Source organism: Trichomycterus rosablanca, chromosome 15 (genome assembly GCF_030014385.1).
Source record: "Trichomycterus rosablanca isolate fTriRos1 chromosome 15, fTriRos1.hap1, whole genome shotgun sequence".
Taxonomy (NCBI): domain Eukaryota; kingdom Metazoa; phylum Chordata; class Actinopteri; order Siluriformes; family Trichomycteridae; genus Trichomycterus; species Trichomycterus rosablanca.
The window spans coordinates 10,076,493-10,100,016 of record NC_086002.1 but is presented as its reverse complement, the minus strand read 5'-3'; the positions used below and the strand labels follow the sequence as shown (position 1 = coordinate 10,100,016).

The 23,524-nt window shown below is 42.0% G+C and overlaps 1 protein-coding gene across 1 annotated transcript in view; it reads left to right on the top strand.

Annotated features, from left to right (window-relative positions):
• The window catches only part of epha6 (eph receptor A6), a 203,034-nt gene that overhangs the window by 51,497 nt on the left and 128,013 nt on the right, over nucleotides 1-23,524 (top strand). The window contains exon 3 of the mRNA XM_063010467.1: nucleotides 1,646-2,306. Coding sequence (XP_062866537.1) covers nucleotides 1,646-2,306 — 661 coding nt within the window. The remainder of the gene's footprint in view (nucleotides 1-1,645; nucleotides 2,307-23,524) is intronic.

Genomic DNA, 23,524 nt, shown 5'->3' with positions numbered 1-23,524 from the left:
AACTATTTTAAGTGTGAGGAAGGTTGCTGGCCTGCTCTAGACTTAATGATGGTAATACGATTTGGCGCCAAAGTTTAGATAATGTAAAAAATCCAATATTATGTGTGAATCTGTAGCAGGTTGATGTGTGAGCTTGCTAAAAACTGTGCTAAATCAAATACGTGGATGAATGATACGCTGTGGCGACACCTAACGGGAGCAGCCGGAAGGAGTCATTCATTCATTTATTCATTCAGTAGTAAAGTTGTGTGTGCATGGCCTATGCCAACTTTGGGACTCACTTGAAGTAGCCAGGAGCAAGAAGCAAGAAGGTCCTGTGTTCGATTCCCAAGTGGAGCGATCCGGGTCCTTTCTGTGTGGAATTTGCATATTCTCCCCGTGTCTGCGTGGCTTTCCTTCGGGAGCTCCGGTTTCCTCCCACAGTCCAAAGACTTGCAAGTGAGGTGAATTGGAGATACAAAATTGTCCATGACTGTGTTTGATATAACCTTGTGAGCTGATGAATCTTGTACAACCAGTAACTACCGTTCCTGCCATGAATGTAACCAAAGTGTAAAACATGACGTTACAATCCTAATAAACAAACATTCATTCATTCATTCATTCATTCATCCATTCATTCAGTGCATGGCCTATACCAATTTTGGGACTCACTTAAAGTAGCCAGGCTGATAACATCATGTCATCATTGTTTATTAGATATTGTTTTTAATCTCTCATTGTGACTAATGCATAAATCAAAGGTTAACATAGATGTTTGTATACTTTGATTAGGCATAACATTATGACCACTGACAGGTGAAGTGAATAACACTGATTATCTCTTCATCACGGCACCTGTTAGTGGGTGGGATATATGAGGCAGCAAGTGAACATTTTATCCTCAAAGTTGATCCTCAAAGTTGAGTTTGACGAGGGCCAAATTGTGATGGCTAGACGACTGGTTCAGAGCATCTCCAAAACTGCAGCTCTTGTGGGGTGTTCCCGGTCTGCAGTGGTCAGTATCTATTAAAAGTGGTCCAAGTAAGGAACGGTGGTAAACCGGCGACAGGGTCATGGGCGGCCAAGGCTCACTGATGCACGTGGGGAGAGAAGGCTGGCCCGTGTGGTCCGATCCAACATACGAGCTACTGTAGCTCAAATTGCTGAAGAAGTTAATGCTGGTTCTGATAGAAAGGTGTCAGAATACACAGTGCATCGCAGTTGCAGGGCTGTTTTGGCAGCAAAAGGGGGACCAACACAATATTAGGAAGGTGGTCATAATGTTATGTCTGATCAGTGTATAAAGGAAATTATATATTATTTATATAGGGTTTGGTGTTATCCATGGTTTCGGGCATCCGCAGTAGAACTTGGAACGTATCCTTCTCAGATAAGGAGGTAGTGCTGGATTATCAGACACTGTGTGCATTGTAGTCATCAACTCATGTATTCTGAGAGATAAATGAGTTAAAGGTGTTTGTGCAGCACATCCATATGGCTGCGAGTAATGTATCTAGAGAGATCTATGATTGATTTCTATTCAGTGCAGTCATTGGTGTGGAGGGGAAGTGTTTTGTTCATTTGTCCTCCTTCTCTAATCTCAAACTAGTTCATCAGTCTTGAATACTTTTGTTTTTGGTTTAACTCTCTTTTTTTTTCACAGTGGGATGCCATCACAGAGATGGATGAGCAGAACAGGCCCATCCACACCTTCCAGGTGTGCCACGTGATGGAGCCGAACCAGAACAACTGGCTGCGCTCGAGCTGGATCGCGCGGCAGGCGGCGGAGAGGATCTACGTAGAGCTGCGCTTCACACTCCGCGACTGCAACAGCATCCCGTGGGTTTCGGGCACGTGCAAGGAGACCTTTAACCTGCACTACCTAGAATCGGAAGAGTCGCACAACCACTTCCGTCCCGCCGACTACGCCAAGATCGATACGGTCGCCGCAGACGAGAGCTTCACGCAGACGGACGTGGGCGAACGCGTGCTCAGGCTGAACACCGAAGTACGAGAGCTCGGGCCCGTACGCACCTCCGGCTTCTACCTCGCCTTCCAGGACGTGGGCGCCTGCATCGCCCTGCTCTCGGTGCGCGTCTACTATAAGAAGTGTCCGTCCACGTTGAGAAATCTGGCCGCCTTCCCCGACACGGTGCCGCGAGTCCATTCGTCCGCTCTGGTGGAAGTGAGGGGAGCCTGTGTGCAGAATGCTGAGGAGCGAGACACGCCGCGACTCTACTGCAGCGCTGACGGCGACTGGCTCGTTCCGCTCGGGAGGTGCGTGTGCAGTGTCGGTTATGAGGAGAGTGATGGCCTCTGTCTGGGTGAGTGCTTTTTACACTTTTTTTTACTATTTTACACTCACACACACACACACACTCAGTTAAGTATTTGATTTACTGCAGAGGTGACATTATTGTTTCAGCAGTTTTGATCAAACAAACCTACAGCACAACATGTAAACAATAATACTGACACATTTATTAAAATAAAAGTGCTAAACTGTACCTTGTCACTGGGATTCTACTCCTTAGGGTAGGTCATTCACGCCCTTAATACCTTTCGTAGCACAATTTATATATTTATTTATTGACTTATTTATTTATTTAATATTAGTTGGTTAAAATGTAGTTTTAATTTTGCCAGTCTTAGTATAGTGTCTTGGCCTCTCAGTTGACACAGTAGTAAATTACATTAGCTCACTACCTCTGAGATCTGGGGATCTGGGAATCTCAGTCGTACTGTTGGCCAAAGGAGCATTTACATGGACACGATTGGCTATTGTCCAGGAGGTGGTGGTCAAAACAGCGTAGCCATTAAAAGGTGCACTTGTCAGTGAGGTCTCAGTCCCGGTTCCAAGCTCTGATAACAATATTCAGAATAAAACTGTGCCAAGTCTGGTATGTGGAACAGATCCGCTGTGGCGGCCCCTTAAAATGGGAGCCATATAAGGAAGGGGAAAAAGTTTTATGTAGTATAGTATAGTGTCTTTTACAGGGGGGAAGAAACCTTCAGTGCATGTGTATGAGTATATTTAAATTTATAGACGCCCATAGTTCTAATGTGATTGATATGACCTCACATGTGGCACATATAATTTCATTTAATTATTTATTTATTTATTTATTTTTGTCCATTAAATCCGTATTTACAGTGGAACCTCCATTTAACTGACCTCCATTTAACGGATTTCAGATTTAATGGACAAAATCTGTAAAACCAAATGGCTGGTCCAGTTTGAAAGACCAGTAGTTCAGTAATTCTCTGCTAGCCGGCGCACATCTCTCTGTTTACATGAGTGATAGGCTTTATTTTGTCAGGAGTCTCGCTTTGTTCTCGCCTTTTTCTCTGTGTTTTATGCTTAATTTTTGCAAGTTTCGTACTTAGTTATGCACAAGCGCTGCTCCAGAAGCCACCAGCTGTCACGAGGGGGTGAGGACGAGACGAAAGGGGCGGACACACACGCAGAGATGTACACTAAATATATTTATTAATCAAGACACGGGCTAGGAACATACGCTAAGCACATGGCTAGTAACACAAACTAAGAACATCGCTAATAACACAGGCAAAGCACATGGCTAGTAACATAAACTAAGAACATCGCTAGTAACACAGGAAAAGCACATGGCTAGTAACACAAACTAAGAACATCGCTAGTAACACAGGCAAAGCACATGGCTAGTAACATAGACTAAGAACATCGCTAGTAACACAGGCAAAGCACATGGCTAGTAACACAAACTAAGAACATCGCTAGTAACACAGGCAAAGCACACAAGACAGACTAAACTAAACAGGACTAGACAAACTAAACTAGGCTAAACATGGACTACACACAGCTAAATAAGGTATAACACACTAAATGGGCTAACAAGGCTAACAAACTAAACAGGGCTAACAAAGCTAACAAACTAAACAGGGCTAACAAAGCTAACAAACTAAACAGGGCTAACAAAGCTAAGAAACTAAACAGGGCTAACAAGAACAAAGAAGGAGAACATGAAACCAGAACAAACTAGGTAAATACACACGGACAGACAAAAGTCAAGAATTAACCAAGCAAAGCTAACCAGTCAAAAGAGTCCAAACATCCAAACCAAAATTACCAAAATAACCCCTGCCAGCCTGTTCCTCAGCTCTTCCTTTAAATGCTCCCTGATTAGGATCAGCTGGGGCTGATTGCTCAGGGGGACCAATCAGGAGTGAGGCATGGCAGGAGTGAGTGTGCTCACGGAGAAGAGGGGCGTGGCACATATGAGCACACAAAGGCTAGCAGTGTGACACCAGCAGATACTCTGAAATTTTACTCCAATTTTAATTTTAATTTACAGGTTTTACATTACAGATTTACATATCTATTAACTTTGTTTGTATATATGCTGGAGCCAGTATGGTAACACATCGCGGACAAGATGTCAGCCCATCGCTAGGCCTCAGCCACTCCTCTCAGACATAGGTAATCACGTCGGTCCACTATGATCAGCATAAAGACCTAAGAGACTTTCATAAGGACCAAATTGTTATGACCAGACGATTGGGTTGAAGTATTTCCAGATAGCATGGGGTGCTTATTGGCAGACCATCAGCAGTGGTCTGGGGAGTGACAAGCCAAAAGCAATTGTTGGCTGGCTAAGACTAATAGGACATGAAGGCTATGATATCTGCTATACCTAAGGAGCTTCTGGGGCTCAAATTGTATAATATTTTAGAGCTGGACATTGGAGAAATAGAAGAATGACTGGTTTGACAAATCATATACACACTGATCAGTAATAACATCAAAACCACCTCCTTGTTTCTACACTCACTGTCCATTTTATCAGCTCCACTTACCATATAGAAGCACTTTGTAGTTCTACAGTTACTGACTGTAGTCCATATGTTTCTCTACATACTTTTTTTAGCCTGCTTTCACCCTGTTCTTCAATGGTCAGGACCCCCACAGGACCACCACAGAGCAGGTATTATTTAGGTGGTGGATGATTCTCAGCACTGCAGTGACAATGACATGGTGGTGGTGTGTTAGTGTGTGTTGTGCTGCTACGTGTGGATCAGACACAGCAGCGCTGCTGGAGTTTTTAAATACCGTGTTCACTCACTGTCCACTCTATTAGACACTCCTACCTAGTTGGTCCACCTTGTAGATGTAAAGTCAGAGACGATCGCTCATCTATTGGCGCTGTTGGCTGAATATTTTTGGTTGGTGGACTATTCTCAGTCCAGCAGTGACAGTGAGGTGTTTAAAAACTTCATCAGCACTGCTGTGTCTGATCCACTCATACCAGCACAACACACACTAACACACCACCATCATGTCATTGTCACTGCAGTGCTGAGAGTGATCCACCACCTAAATAATACCTGCTCTGTAGTGGTCCTGTGGGGGTCCTGACCATTGAAGAACAGCATGAAAGGGGGCTAACAAAGCATGCAGAGAAACAGATTGACTACAGTCAGTAATTGTAGAACTACAAAATGCTTCTATATTGTAAGTGAAGCCAATAAAATGGACAGTGTGTGTAGAAACAAGGAGGTGGTTTTAATGTTATGGCTGATCGGTGTGTATATATACTGGAGGCAGTGCGGTAATGCATCCCGGACACAATGTCTGTCTATCGCCGGGCCTCAGACATAGCCAATTATGTCTGTATGTAGACACCCGACCAGCCAATATTCAACCCCTGGATCCCAGACTACTATATGGACTACTATAATTTACTGCTGCTCCACCCTATTTTCTAACTATTTCTTTTTGAGGAATGAAAGTTCGATAAAGTTTGAGTAGATCTCAGCCATCGTCATCATTTCTGTGGTATTAAGAAGACGTATCAAAAACTTTCTTTATCCAAAATCTAGACTCATCAATAATGTGTATGGAAAGAATGTTTCTCCATGTCTTTTAAACACGCTTGTGCTTTCTGGATCCTATTATTTCATGGTTCTATCAATTTGTCTTTGGCTTATCTCTCTCCCTCAATCTCTCCTCCTTCATTACTGTCTCTCACTCTCATCCTTGCTCTTTCATTTCTGAATAACGGGAGACAAGGCTTCATTAGCCCGAAAAGCCCGAGTCTCGGGCCGCTCAACAGGAGACGAGACAGGAGTAATATGCAGGGATGAAGCGCTACATTTCCAGTTCCCTTGTACAGATAAGGACAGCAGTTATTAAGACATCAGTAGCTATGGCCTGGTTTCATGCCGCTTCAGCCTGTGGGGAAGCTCTCGGTACATGTGACAGAATATAAGATGGCACTGGGAATTGCAGCCATCATTACAGCTTCCTCATCATCATAACAGAGCCGGGCCGTGATTGGGAGAGCACTTCAGAGATTCCGCGGCAGAAGGAAAGCTTTTGCTTTCTCCTCTGCGCCTCTTTGGCTTTGTCCTTTTTCTCTTTTCAGCTCCGCGCTGATATCGACCTCTTTTCTCTACCGCCCGTTCTCCCTCGCAAACACTTTGTGATGCGGGCCAGACAGGCTGTGATGGGAGATTGTTTCAGATATGATTCAGACCTACAGACAGGAGCGTATGCATAATGCACAACGGTGGTGGCAAGAGCCAGGACTGTCGTCTCTACTTCTTCTTTCTTTTCTTTTACCTTCTGATCTCCACAATCTCCATCTTTCCCCTGGTCTGCACCGCACCTCCAGCTGCAAAGCAGATCACTTCTCCGATTAGGACCGCAATCGTGCTCGCAACCGTCAAAGCTCTAGTCAAAGAGCCTCGGCATCTGGGGAGGCTTCTGCTGCAAAGTGAATCTTTAAGCAGCTTCCCCTTAGCCTTCAGAGACCAACCTACACTTAGCCTCTCTAGTGCATCTTTTTTTGTTGTTTGTTTCTGCTGCAAGACAACTTTATATTTCATAAACGCATCCGGTAAAAGTTTCTTAGTGTACTAGCAACTAAAAATGGCTATTTAAAAGACACTTTATAACACTAAATCTCAGTCTCAAAAGGTGCTAAGAATGTTTTGACAGGCGAATGAATCTAATGTGTTGTGTTGGCTAATACAATTATTGAAATATACAAAGTGGTCATTATCATCCCAATAATGGCACAGTGATTTGAGCACATTAAGTTACTGGTAATCAATGTATTGGAAAAAAACGATATTGGAAAAAACTGACATTGCGATTTTTTTTCCCCCTGCGATATATATTGCGATATTTAAAAAATGCAGGAATTTTCACCACATTATTAATAATATTAATAATGCATGTATCTTGTATATACAGTATATCATGTATCATGTACTCTAAATAAGGGGCTCATCTGTGAAAAAGGGTGGTGCCTACAAGGGATACAAAAGATTATGACAAGCTACATCTTTGTACTTGGTTTAAACTGAGCATTAAACTAAGAAAGCTTCAATATCTCTTCTCTCACAGAAAAATAAACATGGCTGACGGAGTGGACAAAGTTATTTTCAAACGTTAATAAATAATTATTGATTTTTAACGAGTGTTTTTATTAGCAAGTTTGGGCTTGTCAGCAAATGTAACCGTTTTCTGTACACGAATCGAGATGTTATATTGACATGTTAGCGCTGCTAGGGTTGCCAACCGTCCCGTAAAATATGGAATCGTTCCGTATTTGAAAACTAAATGTCGCGTTTCGTATTGAACTGATACGGGACGCGCTTTGTTCCGTATTTTTATCAATGGGAGAGAAATGCTGCAGATTAGACTGTTCAATACTAGAGCTGGGCGGTTCCTGAATCAACCGGGTTAATGATTCGAATCTTTGTACTGAATCAGGAATCACGAGTCCGAAATCTCAATGAACCCGGATCCTATGAGTCCTCTGACTGGCTGCTGCTCAGTACACAAGGCGGGTGTGAGCCGTCATTGAAAATGAGAACGGTGTGAATTTTCGTTTTGTGTCAAGCAGCAAAAAAGTTGTAGCATGACGTATTTGATATAATTTGCATTAGGAAACATCGCACGTCCTGCGATGTGACTATCACGCATGCACACATCGCGATGACGATGCTGAAACGAAATATCGTGCAGCCCTAATATCTGACATGATTTTATTTTACATGAGGTCTTGTTCCTTTTTAATGTTGCACTGGGATTCACCATATCAGCTTGATGGGACTGAAACGATTGTGGCTTGTCGTTACACACCTAGTATGTATGAATTTGTGCCATCTGCTTGGGTTCCTCTGGCAAAATTACTAGAATAGTACTTTTAATTTGCTGGTAACTCGTTTTATTATTGGAACACAGACTGGACAACAAATGTACACACATTTACACACCTTTCAATGACAAGCTATAAATTATTCATTTATTGTGTATGTGTGTGTGTTTCATTACTAATTAAGACTCTTCTGGTACGTTTTGGCGGCTACATTTTTTATTCCATTTCATTTGAATGTCTTACCACCACTGTATCCAGGTTGTGGTGGGTCTTGTTTCCCTGGAATCACTGACCGCAATGCAGTAACACACCCTGGACAGGATGCCAGTCCATTGCGAGGCCTCTGGCACGTCCCCTCTCCATCCTCAGACATAGTCGATGATGTCTGTATATAGGTGCCCGACTGCCTAATAGCACTGCTGAGAATTTGAACTCTGGACCCCAGTAATGTACCGTTGCGCCACTCGAGAACCTTACTGGTTTTTATTTGTATGTTTTTTATTATTATTATTTGAAATTCATGAGTGTTGCATGAAGTGGGTTTGGTTGATGGTCGAGTCTGTGAGTCTGCTGCATGGACCAACATACGTTTACCACAAAGGTCCTTGTTTGGAAGCTGGCGTCAGAGTGCAGGTTCTGCCATTGTATGGCGTCCCTGGAGCCGACAGGATCAAGGGCCTTACTCAAGGGCCTAACAGTGGCTGCATGGCAGAGCTGGGATTTGACCTCTCAACCTGTCAATTGATAGCCCAAAGCTCTACACACTAGGCCACCACCGTCCCAAGAAAGACTTATGCATCTTGTCCTGGCTTTAAGGAGAGTTATGTCTCAGCTATTAACATTTACTTCTGGTTGCCACCTGTTTTCTTCATTCCAAGCCAACTTACCGCTGCAGTGTTGATCCTTGGCATCACAGGCATACAAACTTTGGGTGGGAACGAGAAGCAAAGTCGAATTGTGTTTTTTCTAAATAATATGTTGATCCAGGAACAAGCTGTTCTCAGCAATATTGTTTTTTTGACATCTGCGGCTACACTAGGTGTTTTAATGGCTGGCAGACAGTTGGACACTTGCCTCTCATCATGCTTCACCATTGCTATGCAGTTCAGGCCGTACGCTTTAACAAAACCTGCTAAGGTAAAGCTTAAATGTATCAATACAAACCGAGCACTATCAAGACAAATCATCATCTGTAGACAATGACATATCCTAATATTTAGCAATTAGGTTCAGGTAATAATAATATTTATGGCAGATAACTATTCTCCCAGCATGTGAATGGCTTTTCTGAAGTTAAACGCTGGTTATTTACTGCTGTCTGGAGCTTTTTTTGGTCATTGTCTACCTTTATCCTAATCCAATATCTGCTCTGACAGGCAAAATAAATATTGCTCTTACTGTGTTGTATTTTTACAACACTGTCCCCATGTTTCAGAGCAGCAGCATTGTGTTGCATATCTTTATTTCACTGTTTTTTTTGTGTACATTTTATCCTCAATTTCACTTATTTTGGTCACTCCTGCACTTTAAATGCACTATGCCTGTTGTTCATGGTATAATGGCATTGCAAAACAGATTAAAACTAGGCTTCAAACATCTCAGAATAAATTAGTTAGGGTTATTTTTTATTTTTTTTTATTTGTATTTTTTTTATTATTTTTTATTTTTTTTTACCCCTTTTTCTCCCCTTTTTAGCGCATCCAATTGTTCAATTAGCATCGTGCTTCCTCTCTGTCTATGACGGAGGTGATTGAAGCTAACCCGTATCCCCTCCGAAACACGAGCAGCAGCCAGATGCATCTTTGCCACCCACACATTGACGAGTTTGGCGCCACCCAGCGTTGCATGCGGAGAGACACACCCTAAGGGCACCCCCTCCCATCTCTGTGTAAGCGCCTCCAATCAGCCGGCAGAGAACGCAATCGCATTCTGACAGAGAGAGACCCACATCCGGTTCTTTGTCCCACCCCCCACATGAGCAACCGGCCAATTGTTGCTCATATAGCCACTCAGCTTCGAACCGGTAAAGCAAGGCTGGATTCGATACGACGCTTCTCAGAATACAGCCCTGGTTGCAGCGCGTTTCTTTTTACCGCTGCGCCACCTGAGCGGCAGTTAGGGTTATTTTAAATCTCCCAATGAAAACTCATTCAGAAATGAATCATTTTCAAATGATTGGGTTGTTAAAAGTTCAGGATAGGGTTGCTCTGATAGAATTGTGTAATGTGTACACAAGATTGTACATGGAACTGTTCCACAGTATTTTAAAAATTATTTTATTCAGGTGAGGGATGTTCATGGTTATTTTACAAGAAGATCATCCACAGATTTAGTACTTTCATGCTGTAAAAGTAAAGTGGGTAGGGATTATTTCAGGTTTATCGCAGTATCGTTGTGGAATTGTTTGCCAGGACATTTTAAAATATGTGATAGTGTGCGAGGGTTTAGACAGGCTGTTAAGAAATGGTTACATGAAAAGGGAAATTTTGCTAATTAAAAAGTTTGAATAATGTTTATGAATTAAAATGAATGCATTGTGTCGTTATAAGCTTGCTATGCTGCTTATTGTTGGACTTGAATATGTATAGGGACCACAATGGAAATAAGTCTACAGACTTTTTGTGTTATCCCTGACTGTTTCTGTTTTTTATAAGAGGCATTGCATCTAATTAAAAAATATGAAATGGTTTAATAAAATCAATCAATCAATCAATCAATCAAATGTACTGGGCATGTACGGGACAGTAGAAGCATTGTGGGTAGAGCTCTGAGCTACCAATCGGAATTTTAAGTTCTTTAAGCAACCCAAACTAGTACACCTTATGTAATAAAGGAAATGATGGGAGTACCAAGCCGCACCTCGCCCTTTAAAAACATCGTCACCATTATATGAACCAGGAACATGCCACGTATATAGCCGTAATCGTGCTGACATGGCAATAAATCCCAGCTATCATCATCATCATCTTTAAGCAACCCCTGTTGGGTCCTTGAGAAGGGGCACCGTACACTAGCCCTAGCTTGCAATTTTATTCTATTCTGTTCTATTCTATGTCTGGAGCTTTTTTTGGTTATTGTCCACCTAATCCGGTATCTGCTCTGACAGGCTAAATAAATATTGCTCATACTGTATTGCATTTTTACAACACTGTCCCAATGTGTTGGTAGAGCTGCAGCTTTCAGACCAGCAGCATTGTGTTGCATATCTATTTCACTGTTTTTGTGTACATTTAATAAAAAGCACCATTTTTGGCTGTTCGTATTGTTCCAGGACACATGACTTCCATTCATTTATAGCATTTTTGATAGATGTATTTATTCTGTGTTCATTTGGGGGGCATTTTTGCTATCAGAGTCTAGGTTAATAAATCAAATAAACAGAGATGTGTAAAAGCCAGAGTGCGCTGTGCGTACAACCTCTGATCTCAGAGTTTTAACAGAAAATGTAAATTGTCCATCTGGACCAGAGCGATTATTCCAACTGCAGTACCACTGGTGCCTTTTGTATATTGGTGTATGCAGTCTGTTGTTATCTGTAGGGTCAAGGTTCAAACTGAGTGTTTATATCTTATACATGATTAAGAACTCTCTGATGAGTTGTGTGGAGCATTTATTTTTCTTTCATATGAATGCTTTAATCTGTGTTGTGTTCCACTTAATAGACACATCTGTATTTGGCCTCGATACACACTCCCAATACACACTACCTCTCTAATTAGTGTCATTTATTAAATTCACAGCTAATTTACTCTAGATTGTTTTCTCCCTTCTTTTACCATCATCATATATACATACAGTGTATCACAAAAGTGAGTACACCCCTCACATTTCTGCAGATATTTAAGTATATCTTTTCATGGGACAACACTGACAAAATGACACTTTGACACAATGAAAAGTAGTCTGTGTGCAGCTTATATAACAGTGTAAATTTATTCTTCCCTCAAAATAACTCAATATACAGCCATTAATGTCTAAACCACCGGCAACAAAAGTGAGTACACCCCTAAGAGACTACACCCCTAAATGTCCAAATTGAGCACTGCTTGTCATTTTCCCTCCAAAATGTCATGTGACTCGTTAGTGTTACTAGGTCTCAGGTGTGCATAGGGAGCAGGTGTGTTCAATTTAGTAGTACAGCTCTCACACTCTCTCATACTGGTCACTGAAAGTTCCAACATGGCACCTCATGGCAAAGAACTCTCTGAGGATCTTAAAAGACGAATTGTTGCGCTACATGAAGATGGCCAAGGCTACATAAAGATGGCCAACACCCTGAAACTGAGCTGCAGCACAGTGGCCAAGATCATCCAGCGTTTTAAAAGAGCAGGGTCCACTCAGAACAGACCTCGCGTCGGTCGTCCAAAGAAGCTGAGTGCACGTGCTCAGCGTCACATCCAACTGCTGTCTTTGAAAGATAGGCGCAGGAGTGCCGTCAGCATTGCTGCAGAGATTGAAAAGGTGGGGGGTCAGCCTGTCAGTGCTCAGACCATACGCCGCACACTACATCAAATTGGTCTGCATGGCTGTCACCCCAGAAGGAAGCCTCTTCTGAAGTCTCTACACAAGAAAGCCCGCAAACAGTTTGCTGAAGACATGTCAACAAAGGACATGGATTACTGGAACCATGTCCTATGGTCTGATGAGACCAAGATTAATTTGTTTGGTTCAGATGGTCTCAAGCATGTGTGGCGGCAATCAGGTGAGGAGTACAAAGATAAGTGTGTCATGCCTACAGTCAAGCATGGTGGTGGGAATGCCATGGTCTGGGGCTGCATGAGTGCAGCAGGTGTTGGGGAGTTACATTTCATTGAGGGACACATGAACTCCAATATGTACTGTGAAATACTGAAGCAGAGCATGATCCCCTCCCTCCGGAAACTGGGTCGCAGGGCAGTGTTCCAGCATGATAATGACCCCAAACACACCTCTAAGACGACCACTGCTTTATTGAAGAGTGTACTCACTTTTGTTGCCGGTGGTTTAGACATTAATGGCTGTATATTGAGTTATTTTGAGGGAAGAATAAATGTACACTGTTATATAAGCTGCACACAGACTACTTTTCATTGTGTCAAAGTGTCATTTTGTCAGTGTTGTCCCATGAAAAGATATACTTAAATATCTGCAGAAATGTGAGGGGTGTACTCACTTTTGTGATACACTGTACATACACACAGTCACTGGGCATGTAAATTAAACAACATGCTGAATTAAGTCGTAATTAGTGGTGTTTCCTGGCTTAAAGCATTGTGTCCCATTTTCAAGCTTTGATTTACGTACTTTGATCTTAAGTTATTTAAGTGTTCAGTGTAGTAAAATTCATATTTTAGGATTAGGTGTGTTCTGGGTCATTTTCTGTGTGGAACTGCAGGAATGACAAAGCTTGCAAATGACTTGGCGAAAGAATATGTAAGTAAATGTGCAGCAATTGCTGTTTTTATACTTAAAGCTTTTTTTTTAGTACACTTGAAATGCTTAACATTAAGTAACTAATCCGACTTCTGCTATACAGCCACTGTCGGGTCCTTGAGCAAGGCCCTTAACCCTGTCTGCTCCAGGGGTGCCGAACAATAGCTGGAATATGCTGGAATATGCAGAGAAAAATGTCATTGTACTGTACACATGTATATGTATATATGACAAATATAGGCATTCTTCTTCTTCATTCTTTATTTGTTCTGAATGGCAAATAATAGATAAAGTGTCAAACAGGCTTTCTGAATGTTAGCTTGGGCTTCCAACAGTCTATAGAATTTTATTTTGCTAATTGATTAGTCTACCCATTTGGCCCATCATTAAAAATGGGAGATAATATTAAAACTTTACTTTATTAGATTAGATTGGATTTAACTTTGTCATTGTGCAGAGAACTAGTACAGAGCCAATAAAATGCAGCAGCGTCTAACCAGAAGTGCAAGATCGAGATTATTTAGATAGAATAGAATAGAATTGGAAGCTAGGCCTGGTGTACGGTGCCCCTTCTCAAGGACCCAACAGTGACTGCTTAAAGAACTTAAAACCCTTCCGATTGGTAGCTCAAAGCTCTACGCACTAGGCTACTACTGTCCCTTACATGGCCGGTACATTTAAAGTGCAGGAGTGACCAAAATAAGGGAAATTAAGGATAAATCTCTACAGAATAATAAACAGATATTGTTTATTGTGCAGTGTATGTGAATAGTATATATTCATAGGGTGAGTGGTGAAAAAGTGACTAAGGGTGTGTTTGACCTAGTGAGCTCTTTACATAGACAGCATTTTATGTCATCCTATGCGCGCTCCCGGGAATGAGGCTGTTCGAAATCCTAGATGCCTTCAAATGTTGTCTACTAAGGTATCTTAAAATTTCAATGTTATTTTGACTCACGAACAAGTGAGCATCAGAAGCGTCCTTAGTGGCCAAGGCAATCCCAGCATTCATTTCGGCACAACTTTTCTCACAGAAAAAACAAAACAAAACATGGTGGACGGTGCGGAGAGACGAACTGAGTTCTTTTCAAATGTAAATAAATTATTATTGATTTTTAATTTGTATAAACTTGTACAAGGGACAGTTTAACCGTTTCCGGTACTCAGTGGAAGATGTTATTTGACGTGCTAGCGCGTTGTGCCACCTCATCCCATTGGTTTGAATGACATGATGCTAACTATGTTAGCTTAGTAAGCGAAACCCGATGTTATCGCTGTCTACGTAGTGCGTTCGAATAAGCTGCCTTATGAGTCGATGAATCCCCTCTACTTAGGCAGCTGCCTATGAATACAGTAAGACAGCAAGGCAGCTCCCTAGGTTTTCGAACACACCCTAAATGTCGCAAATGTTGTGGTAAAAATGAGTATACATAAAATAGAGTATACAACAGATGTATTCACTTGGTCTGTGTCAAAACTTAGTGAGCTCTCTACGTCATTTTACGTCATTCTATGTGTGCCTGAGAAGAAGGCTGTCTAAACTCTTAGATACCTTAAAATGCTCCTACTGCAAATGTGCAGATTCTGATAGTATGTGCAGATGACATGGCGTAATTGTAAAAAAAACCCAGTAAATAGTATACAGACAGTAGCAGGCATGTGTGACTTTATTTTTTTTTTATTTATATTGTTGATTATTGTCCCTCTTTTACTTGGTTCCCTCTCAGGTTTTTTTTTTCTTTATATACCTCATGCTGTAACTTTTGTGCTTCTTTTTTAACCTCATTTTATTATTTACCAGCACTTTTTTATCTGTCTCCTTTATTTGACCTTCAGTGCTGTTGTGCTGTCCGTTTTGTTGGGTCCGGCTCACTAGAAGATGTGAGATGTGACTTTCTTTTCTTCTTTCTTCTCGCTGAGTCATCACTCGCTCAGGGATTCAAACTCTCCCACAGCTTGAAGGTGCTGACATCTTTTTTTTTTCTTCTTTCTTCTTTTTCGAGAGCTGAAACAGAGTAAGTTGCTTAAGAAAAGCGTTTGAACTCTAAATAAGTGCCACGATTTCATTAGCACCGATAGCGGCTCTTCTTGCCGGATGTTCTTTAATAGCGAGAGAAACCGATTGGGCAGCTGCTGGCGGGGCTGACGGCAACTCGGACCTTTCCCTGCGGTGTCCACGGATAAAACGGACGCGGCTAATGTAAGGAATCGATTTCCTACATCCAGCCTTAGACATCACTTCTGCTCCAAGTAGGATATTGTGTACACCGCTGAGACCATAGCTCAAGGTAGTTCCATGAAGTAAATCTAGAAAATCATGAGTGTAGAAGCTATGAAGCATCAAAGGAGAAAAAGGAACAGAAATTGATTTGTAGGAATTTTGTAACACAAAACACACACACATTAAACTAAGCAAAACTTAGTTCTCCGACCCATGCGATGTCCTAGCAGACCCCTTCTTTTCGCCCATGCTTTCTGCACAGGTTCCTCTACCTGCTAACCACGGTCCTCACACGCCGTTTGAAGACCCCCACCCACTTAGTCCCGTCATCCCACCCAGCAGACACGATGGCCAATTAGTGTCTGCTGCAGGCACTGTCAATTGTGCCCGCTAGATGGCGCCCAGCCAACCAGTGGCAGGGGTGTTCTGAATCTCGACTCTGGTGTGCTAGCGAAATATCCCGCTGCGCCACCTGGGTGCCTCAGTAGCACATTTCTAATGTCAAAAGTTATTCAACAACACCTTTATACCCAGTTATCCTCACAATATGATAGTACAAACACACTTCCACAATTCCAAACATACTAAAACAGTAGGAAAAAATAGCAGTTGACTGTATATATAAAAATGTAATAGATAATGCACTATATAATGTGCTACAAATTTTTACTGAGACAGATCTGGACTGCAGGCAGACCAGTCTGGCACCTGCACTCTCTTACTGTCTTACTTGTAAGCTGTGCAGTTGTAAGACTTGCATTGTCTATATATATGCCCGATTGTGTCCCGCTGTAATTGAGGAGAACGAAGCTAACCCACGCCCCCTCTGACACGTGGGCTGCAGCCGTATGCATTGTGTCACCTACACTTTGATGAGTGCAGTGCAGATCAGCACTGTGTACGGAGAGACACACCCTGATCAACGCATTCTTTTCCCATCTTTGTGCCGGTGCCATTTTTCAGCCAGCAGAGGTCGTAATTGCATTAGTTATGAGAGAGACCCTATCCGGCTTTAATATCCCACCCCTATCTGAACAACAGGCCAATCGTTACTCATGTAGGGGCTCAGCCCAGCCGGCAGCCAGAGCTGAGACTCGGTACGATGTGATTTCCCAGCGTGTGTTTTTACCACTGCATGTCCTCTGCAAATACTCGACTTACCCTCAACCCTTTATTTTATAGCCCACATGTAAAAACCGAGGGACAATAGCATCGTCGTATAGTAATCCATCAATTGTAGAGCATATCAACTCCATTACTGAGCCTCACCTGATATTCATAATGCTCAACCACAGAATGACAAATGACTGGCTGTATGCATCCATATCTCACCCATTCATTATCATCCTGTCACGCATGCTAACACTGATCATGCTCAGCTGATGAGTTAATGCAAGCATTGATGGGGAAGAAGAATTATAGTCCTGGAAGCAAACTGTCATGCAACAAGACTGTTTTATGTGTTTATTAAAACGGTGCCGGTTAAAAAAAAAAAAAAAAAAAAAAAAAATATATATATATATATATATATATATATATATATATATATATATATATATACTGTATATTAATAATATATATTTTTTAAAAAGTGATTCACTAGACCGCCTGCAAATATGACAATTATAGTGTCAAAAATAAAATCAAGGGAATTAATTAACATGGGAAAATATGTTGAATCAATTACTTAATTAAGAGAGAATATTTTATTCTACCACAAACGGTTTACCTGACTGGGATGGACAAATCACAATTCAAAATTCCTCCAGTGTGCTTGTCAAGGTTTATGTACTTGTCACTATGAAACGTGTTTGTTCTCCCTTTATCTCCCAATCTAGTCATTTCTAATTTCCGACTGTAAATCTGCTGCTGTTTGCACATCCTCTGACCTGATCAAGGATAGCAGGATCACCACACGGCCCCTCTCGGCTCTACCGTGCAGCCACTGTTGGGCCCCTGAGCAGCTCCTTTACCCTGTCTGCTACAGGGGCGCCGTACAATGGTTGACCCTGCGCTCTGCGCTTCCAAAGAAGCTGGGATATTCAGAACGAGAATTTCATTGTACTGTACGTGTATACACCGATCAACCATAACATTAAAACCACCTCCTTGTTTCTACACTATTTTATTAGTTCCACTTACCATATAGGAGCACTTTGTAGTTCTACATTTAGTGACTGTAGTCCATTTGTTTCTTTACATACTGTTTTTACCTGCTTTCACCCTGTTCTTTAATAGTCAGGACCCCCACAGGACCACCACAGAGCAGGTATTATTTAGGTGGTGGATCATTCTCAGCACTGCATTGAGTGGATCAGACACAGCAGCGCTGCTGGAGTTTTTAAATACCGTGTCCACTCACTGCCCACTCTATTAGACACTCCTACCTAGTTGGTCCACCTCGTAGATGTAAAGTCAGAGACGACCGCTCATCTATTGCTGCTGTTTGAGTTGGCCATCAGTGGTCATAGGACGCTGACCACAGGGCGCTGTTGGCTGGATAGTTTTGGTTGGTGGACTATTCTCAGTCCAGCAGGGACAGTGGGGTGTTTAAAAACTTCATCAGCACTGCTGTGTCTTATCCACTCATACCAGCACAACACACACTAACACTACACCACCATGTCAGTGTCACTGCAGTGCTGAGTCCTGTCAGGGTCCTGACCATTGAAGAACAGCATGAAAGGGGGCTAACAAAGCATGCAGAGAAACAGATGCACTACAGTCAGTAATTGTAGAACTTCAAAGTGCTTCTATATGGTAAGTGGAGCTGATAAAATGGACAGTGAGTGTAGAAACAAGGAGGTGGTTTTAATGTTATGGCTGATCTGTGTATAGATGTATATATGACAAATAAAGACATTCTTTCTAAATCAGAATATGCTGACAGACACTTTTTTCAGAACGAGATTTTGGAGCGCGTAGTACAGCTAAAAATGTTGAGTAGAAACAAAGACACCAGACAGGCTCAAATAAAATCTCGTATCACCGTCAACAACTGATTCAATTAATAACCAAAATAGAAATTTTTAAATTTGGATTCACAACCTGCTGCTAGATCTTTGCTCAGTCGGGCTGTAAAGCAGAGGCTTAACTCCCTCCCCTTCCTCCCCAATTCTCCTTGCTGGAGCAGCCTGTGCGTGCTGGACTCTTTGCTGTAGAGCGATCCATCAGAGGCAGTTCTACAGGGCACACAGGCCCTCAGCGCTGCCCCCTCCTGCCCCTGCACGGTGTTCCGTAATCCCTCCGTTTATCACACACCTGCTTCCTTCAGGCACAAGTGAGACACTCAGCTACTCACTAAACATATTAAAAAAGCTCAGGAGGGTGCAGGTCAGAGGCGCAGAAGGATCTAGCTTGAGGGCAGATGTTGGCCTGCAAGGCCCCTGAACGTGTAAGGTACGGAACTGCCTGAGAAGGAAATCAAGCTACAAATAAATGTGTGTGTAAGTTCAGTAGGTATGTACAGTAATTGTTCATGATATTTCACTCTTGGTAAAAATAGTGAATTAAAGATGTCCTTATGGGTAAATTCTTGAAGCTGATAGAAGAGCTAATTTCATTGCACCAAAAGACCAGCAGCGTTTTTATGATTTCCAAGACCTTGAACATTCCTAGAGACACCATTGGGAGTATTCATTGACAAAAATTTTGTTCAGATTCCTAAGCAATTTAATCATGACTGAAAAGGATTTGCAGGATGACATGATGGCAACTAAGGACTCCATGGCTGGACTCCAAAATGTACACCATACGCCATACGCACAGGGGCGGCTCGTTCCTTAGGGCGATCAGGCGACGCACCACCGAAGGGCGTAAGGGAAGAAATTTTTCTATTACAGCTGTGACTGTTCTGGACAGTCTGTCTTGTCGTGTTCCGTACAGTACCGCCCCTTTAGGCCATTTCAGTCTGACTGAAAATCGCCCCGGATTGCTCTCATAGACTCTCATGTTAAGGCTCTTTTTTTCGAACTGCAGGCGCTGCAATACAATCTGAATGGGTTCCAGGAGGGCTCGCACTTACGTGCTTGCGTCACACGTAACCTGGTGTCGCGATCTCGTCACCATGACAACCATTACCTCAGTTCGGAGCAACTCCATCGTGTCATTAAGGGAAATGCCATTCAGTCATCGTAGTAATCAGGATAAATTAGCTAAAGAATTACACCCAGACCAAATTTAAACATCAAGTATCTACAAAGGGGGGAAATCATATAAGTTACAAGTAAATTACAAGTAAGTAATGTCATTTTTAAATAGTGAATTGTGATTGCACTTATTGTATCTCCCCAATTGTTTAATTGTACTTCTTTATTCATTGCACATCAGCCCCGATGTCAATCTTTATTCTGGATCTGCTGCACCTAAAATAAAATGCTATCTGATAAAGACTGAATGAAATTGTTAGTGTGAAGCTTTACTTCATTTTATGATTAATGGTAAAGCTGGTCTCTCTCCATGTTCAAAGTTATTTGTGAGGGCAAACTGACAGATGACTTAAGATGTTAATTATTTAAGCTTTTATTTACTCGTTGAACTGGTCACCTTGCCCCCCCCCCCTTCCCCCCCCCCCCCCATCCCGAGAGATTTGGCAGGAGCCGCCACTGCGTACGCATAGTTTTCAAAACTTAGTTACCAGAGTCGTGTTTTTGGCTGCTTTAGACTTGGACATCTTGGACATTTTGACTAACCTATTGCTAATGTAACCGAGCGTCTTTAGAGTTTCCTGAGTTTATAAAGAAAGCATTTAACTGTACATGGACAAACTATCGGGAGTGTAATACTTTACTGGCTTGTTCTTTTGGGGCGCAGCACAGACTGCAGAGAGATGATCACGTGTGTAAAGAAGCACAATTTTTTGTTGATTATTGACAAAATGCACTCAATATGTAAACACTTACATCAAACATTGTCAGCACACTATAGCAAAGAAAGGTCTGTTACGCTAAGACCGCCTAATATTGCAAATTCACCAGTAAATATGAGCCACTTAAATGCTACCCGAATGAAAAATGTCAAATCGCTAAACACAAACCTTCAATTTTAAATTTCATGACAATGACATGATTATGTAGGGCCTTAACAATAAGGTAAATTGTACCTGTAACTGGGCTGTAAAAACAACCATAATAATCATCATCATTTTAGAAGGGTAAGAACTGCAAATACATCGCTAGTTGATGTAAGCGGTAGGTTGGATTCCGATTACAAATGACAAAAGGTTGCATAATGTGTTTATTTGTTACCTGGAACAGATGTGTGGTGGTTTTTTTTCTCCTCTCTGGATAAACTATGCAAAAATATTCTGATTATGCAGATTCACAGTTTGCCAGCAGTTGCGTCGCGCCAAGTTGAGACATGAACTTGCGATGACTTCTGCTTCCTTCTCTTTTCCAGGTTTTTTTTTTTTACAGCACTGCTTCAAAGACCAGAGTGATCAAAGCCAGCGAGCTGAGTGTGTGAGAGAGTGAGAGAGAGAGAGAGAGAGGCGGGATGGGGGGATTGGGATGTTAAGAAAAAGTCTCTTATGAATAGAGAAATCCACAAACAGCGAAGCCTCCACTGCTCGTCTAAACATAAACAACAGTTTCAATCTGTCTGTTTTTTCCTCCTTGTTTTGCTTAGCAATGAAATTTGCTTCCGACGGTTTAACATTTCATTCGGGGGTCTTTTTTTCACTCCGGTTTTTGGTTTTTGCCCCTGAGCACAGCTGCATAATGGAACACTTCTATCATGACCTAAAAAAGACATCAGGATATCATAAGCTACCATGACAGCTGGGTTACGTTCAAGGGGTGTTTGAGGTGATGGTGTGTAAAATCAGAGCAGAAAGTGCTGTTGGAATAGATAAAAGGTCTGAACTATTCAAACAGAATGGTAGATCACGTTACAGCTTTTTGCACCTTCGGTACCGAGCGGATGCAGTTTGCGAGAGGTGTCTTGTTACAAAATGAACTGCGATATGAAGGATTAAACCAGCAAATTGGAACTCTTGAAAGACTTGTGGGTAGGTTTTTCTAAATATGTCATTATAAACTATTAAAGCGGTTGGGAGTAGTGGTGGTAAATCCAGTGTCACTGCAGTACTGAGAATCATCCACCATTTAAATAATACCTGCACTGTGGTGGTCCTGTAGGGGTCCTGACCATTGAAGAACAGCATGAAAGCAGGTTAAAAGGTATGTAGAGAAACCGATGGACTAAACTCAGTAATTGTAGAACTACAAAGTGTTCCTATATTGTAAGTGGAGCTGATAAAATGGACAGTGAGTGTAGAAACAAGGAGGTGGTTTTAATGTTATGGCTGATCAGTGTATTATTATGTCTTTATGTTTAACCATCACTTTATCATGGTCAGAATCACTGGGTACAATGCAGTAACACACCACAGACAGAACGGCAATCGATCGCAGGGTCTTAACCCTACCTCCTCAGACACAGCCATGTCTGTATGTAGCTGATAGCACCACCCAGCTGATCAGATAGCACCGGTGGAGATCAGTACCCTGGATCCTGGATCCACTGCACCACCCATTTGTCCAAATTGATACTAATTATCCTAATTTATTTATTTTAAATAAGCACTTCACAGTGGGTTCAGGCAAGCACTATGTTCGGTGTAAAAAAGCCCGGTCAATACCATTCTTACTGTGAAACGTGATAAGCCAGCGTCATGCTATGTTAAGAATTATGGGACAAATTAATGCAGCCCAATATGGGAGCATTCTTGAAGACAGCCTCCTTCAGCACTCTCAAACTTAGACTGGAGCAACTGTTCACCAACACAACAACCCAAAGCATACAGCCAAAACAACACTGTGTCGTTTTCTGAGCAGTGTCAGTGTCCTTGAGTGGCCCAGCCAAAGCCCAGACTTCTGTGGAGAGAGCTGAGCATGCCGTCAGGTTTTTAAATCCCTATTTTTGTTGAAATCTACATATTTTTCTTAAATCTGTGTCTAACACTGGCTACAGAGTGTGAAACATCAACAACAGTTCTGCAGTTCTGTCTCGGCCTTTAAACAATGCCTAGTGGTTATTTTCAGCCCTGTAAACACAGACTCGAGTTGTGAGCAGTCACAAACTCTCAGGTTTTCATGCTCAAAGAGCGAAAAAGATGAGCGTCAGTGCCAAGCGCAGACATTAATGTGCAAGTATTCCACTCGTGTGATTTGCAGGAGACGTGAATGTGATAAATTAGCAGGCGTGAAATCTTTTTGTTTACGTGTGCCCAGCTGCAGCCTCTTTAACGGAGATATAGGGCGGCAATCAAGTAAAGATTTGCACTTTGAAGTGATGTGGAGTTGTGAGGTGATGCTGCCCGCATATTTTAACGAATCACATCATGACTCGGGTTTTTTATCTACTTTTATTTAATGACACTTTTTAAACAAAGGCAGTTGTTATGCATGCTGGGAGCACAGAAGGTGAAGCTTGGCTAGGAGAGGTGTATACACGACAGAAAATATACGGAAAGCTGTTTTTATTTGACGAGGCATTGGAGAGGCACATATAGCGCTTTTCCACCAAAAAAACCTGTTCTGTTTTCTTCGATCCTTGGTGTTGTGCAGAGAACCGACCCACGTTTCCACCAGTTTTTGAAAACCAAGCCTGCGTCATCAATGGTGGACGGTACACAACAAAAGTAAAGAGTAATAACATGATGGCGGAGCATGTAGGTTACCTGCAAGCATTTGTGCTGTTGTTACAGATGTTCACTTTTATGCAAAAAGCATCACTCAACTATTGGTGATAAGAAGACGTA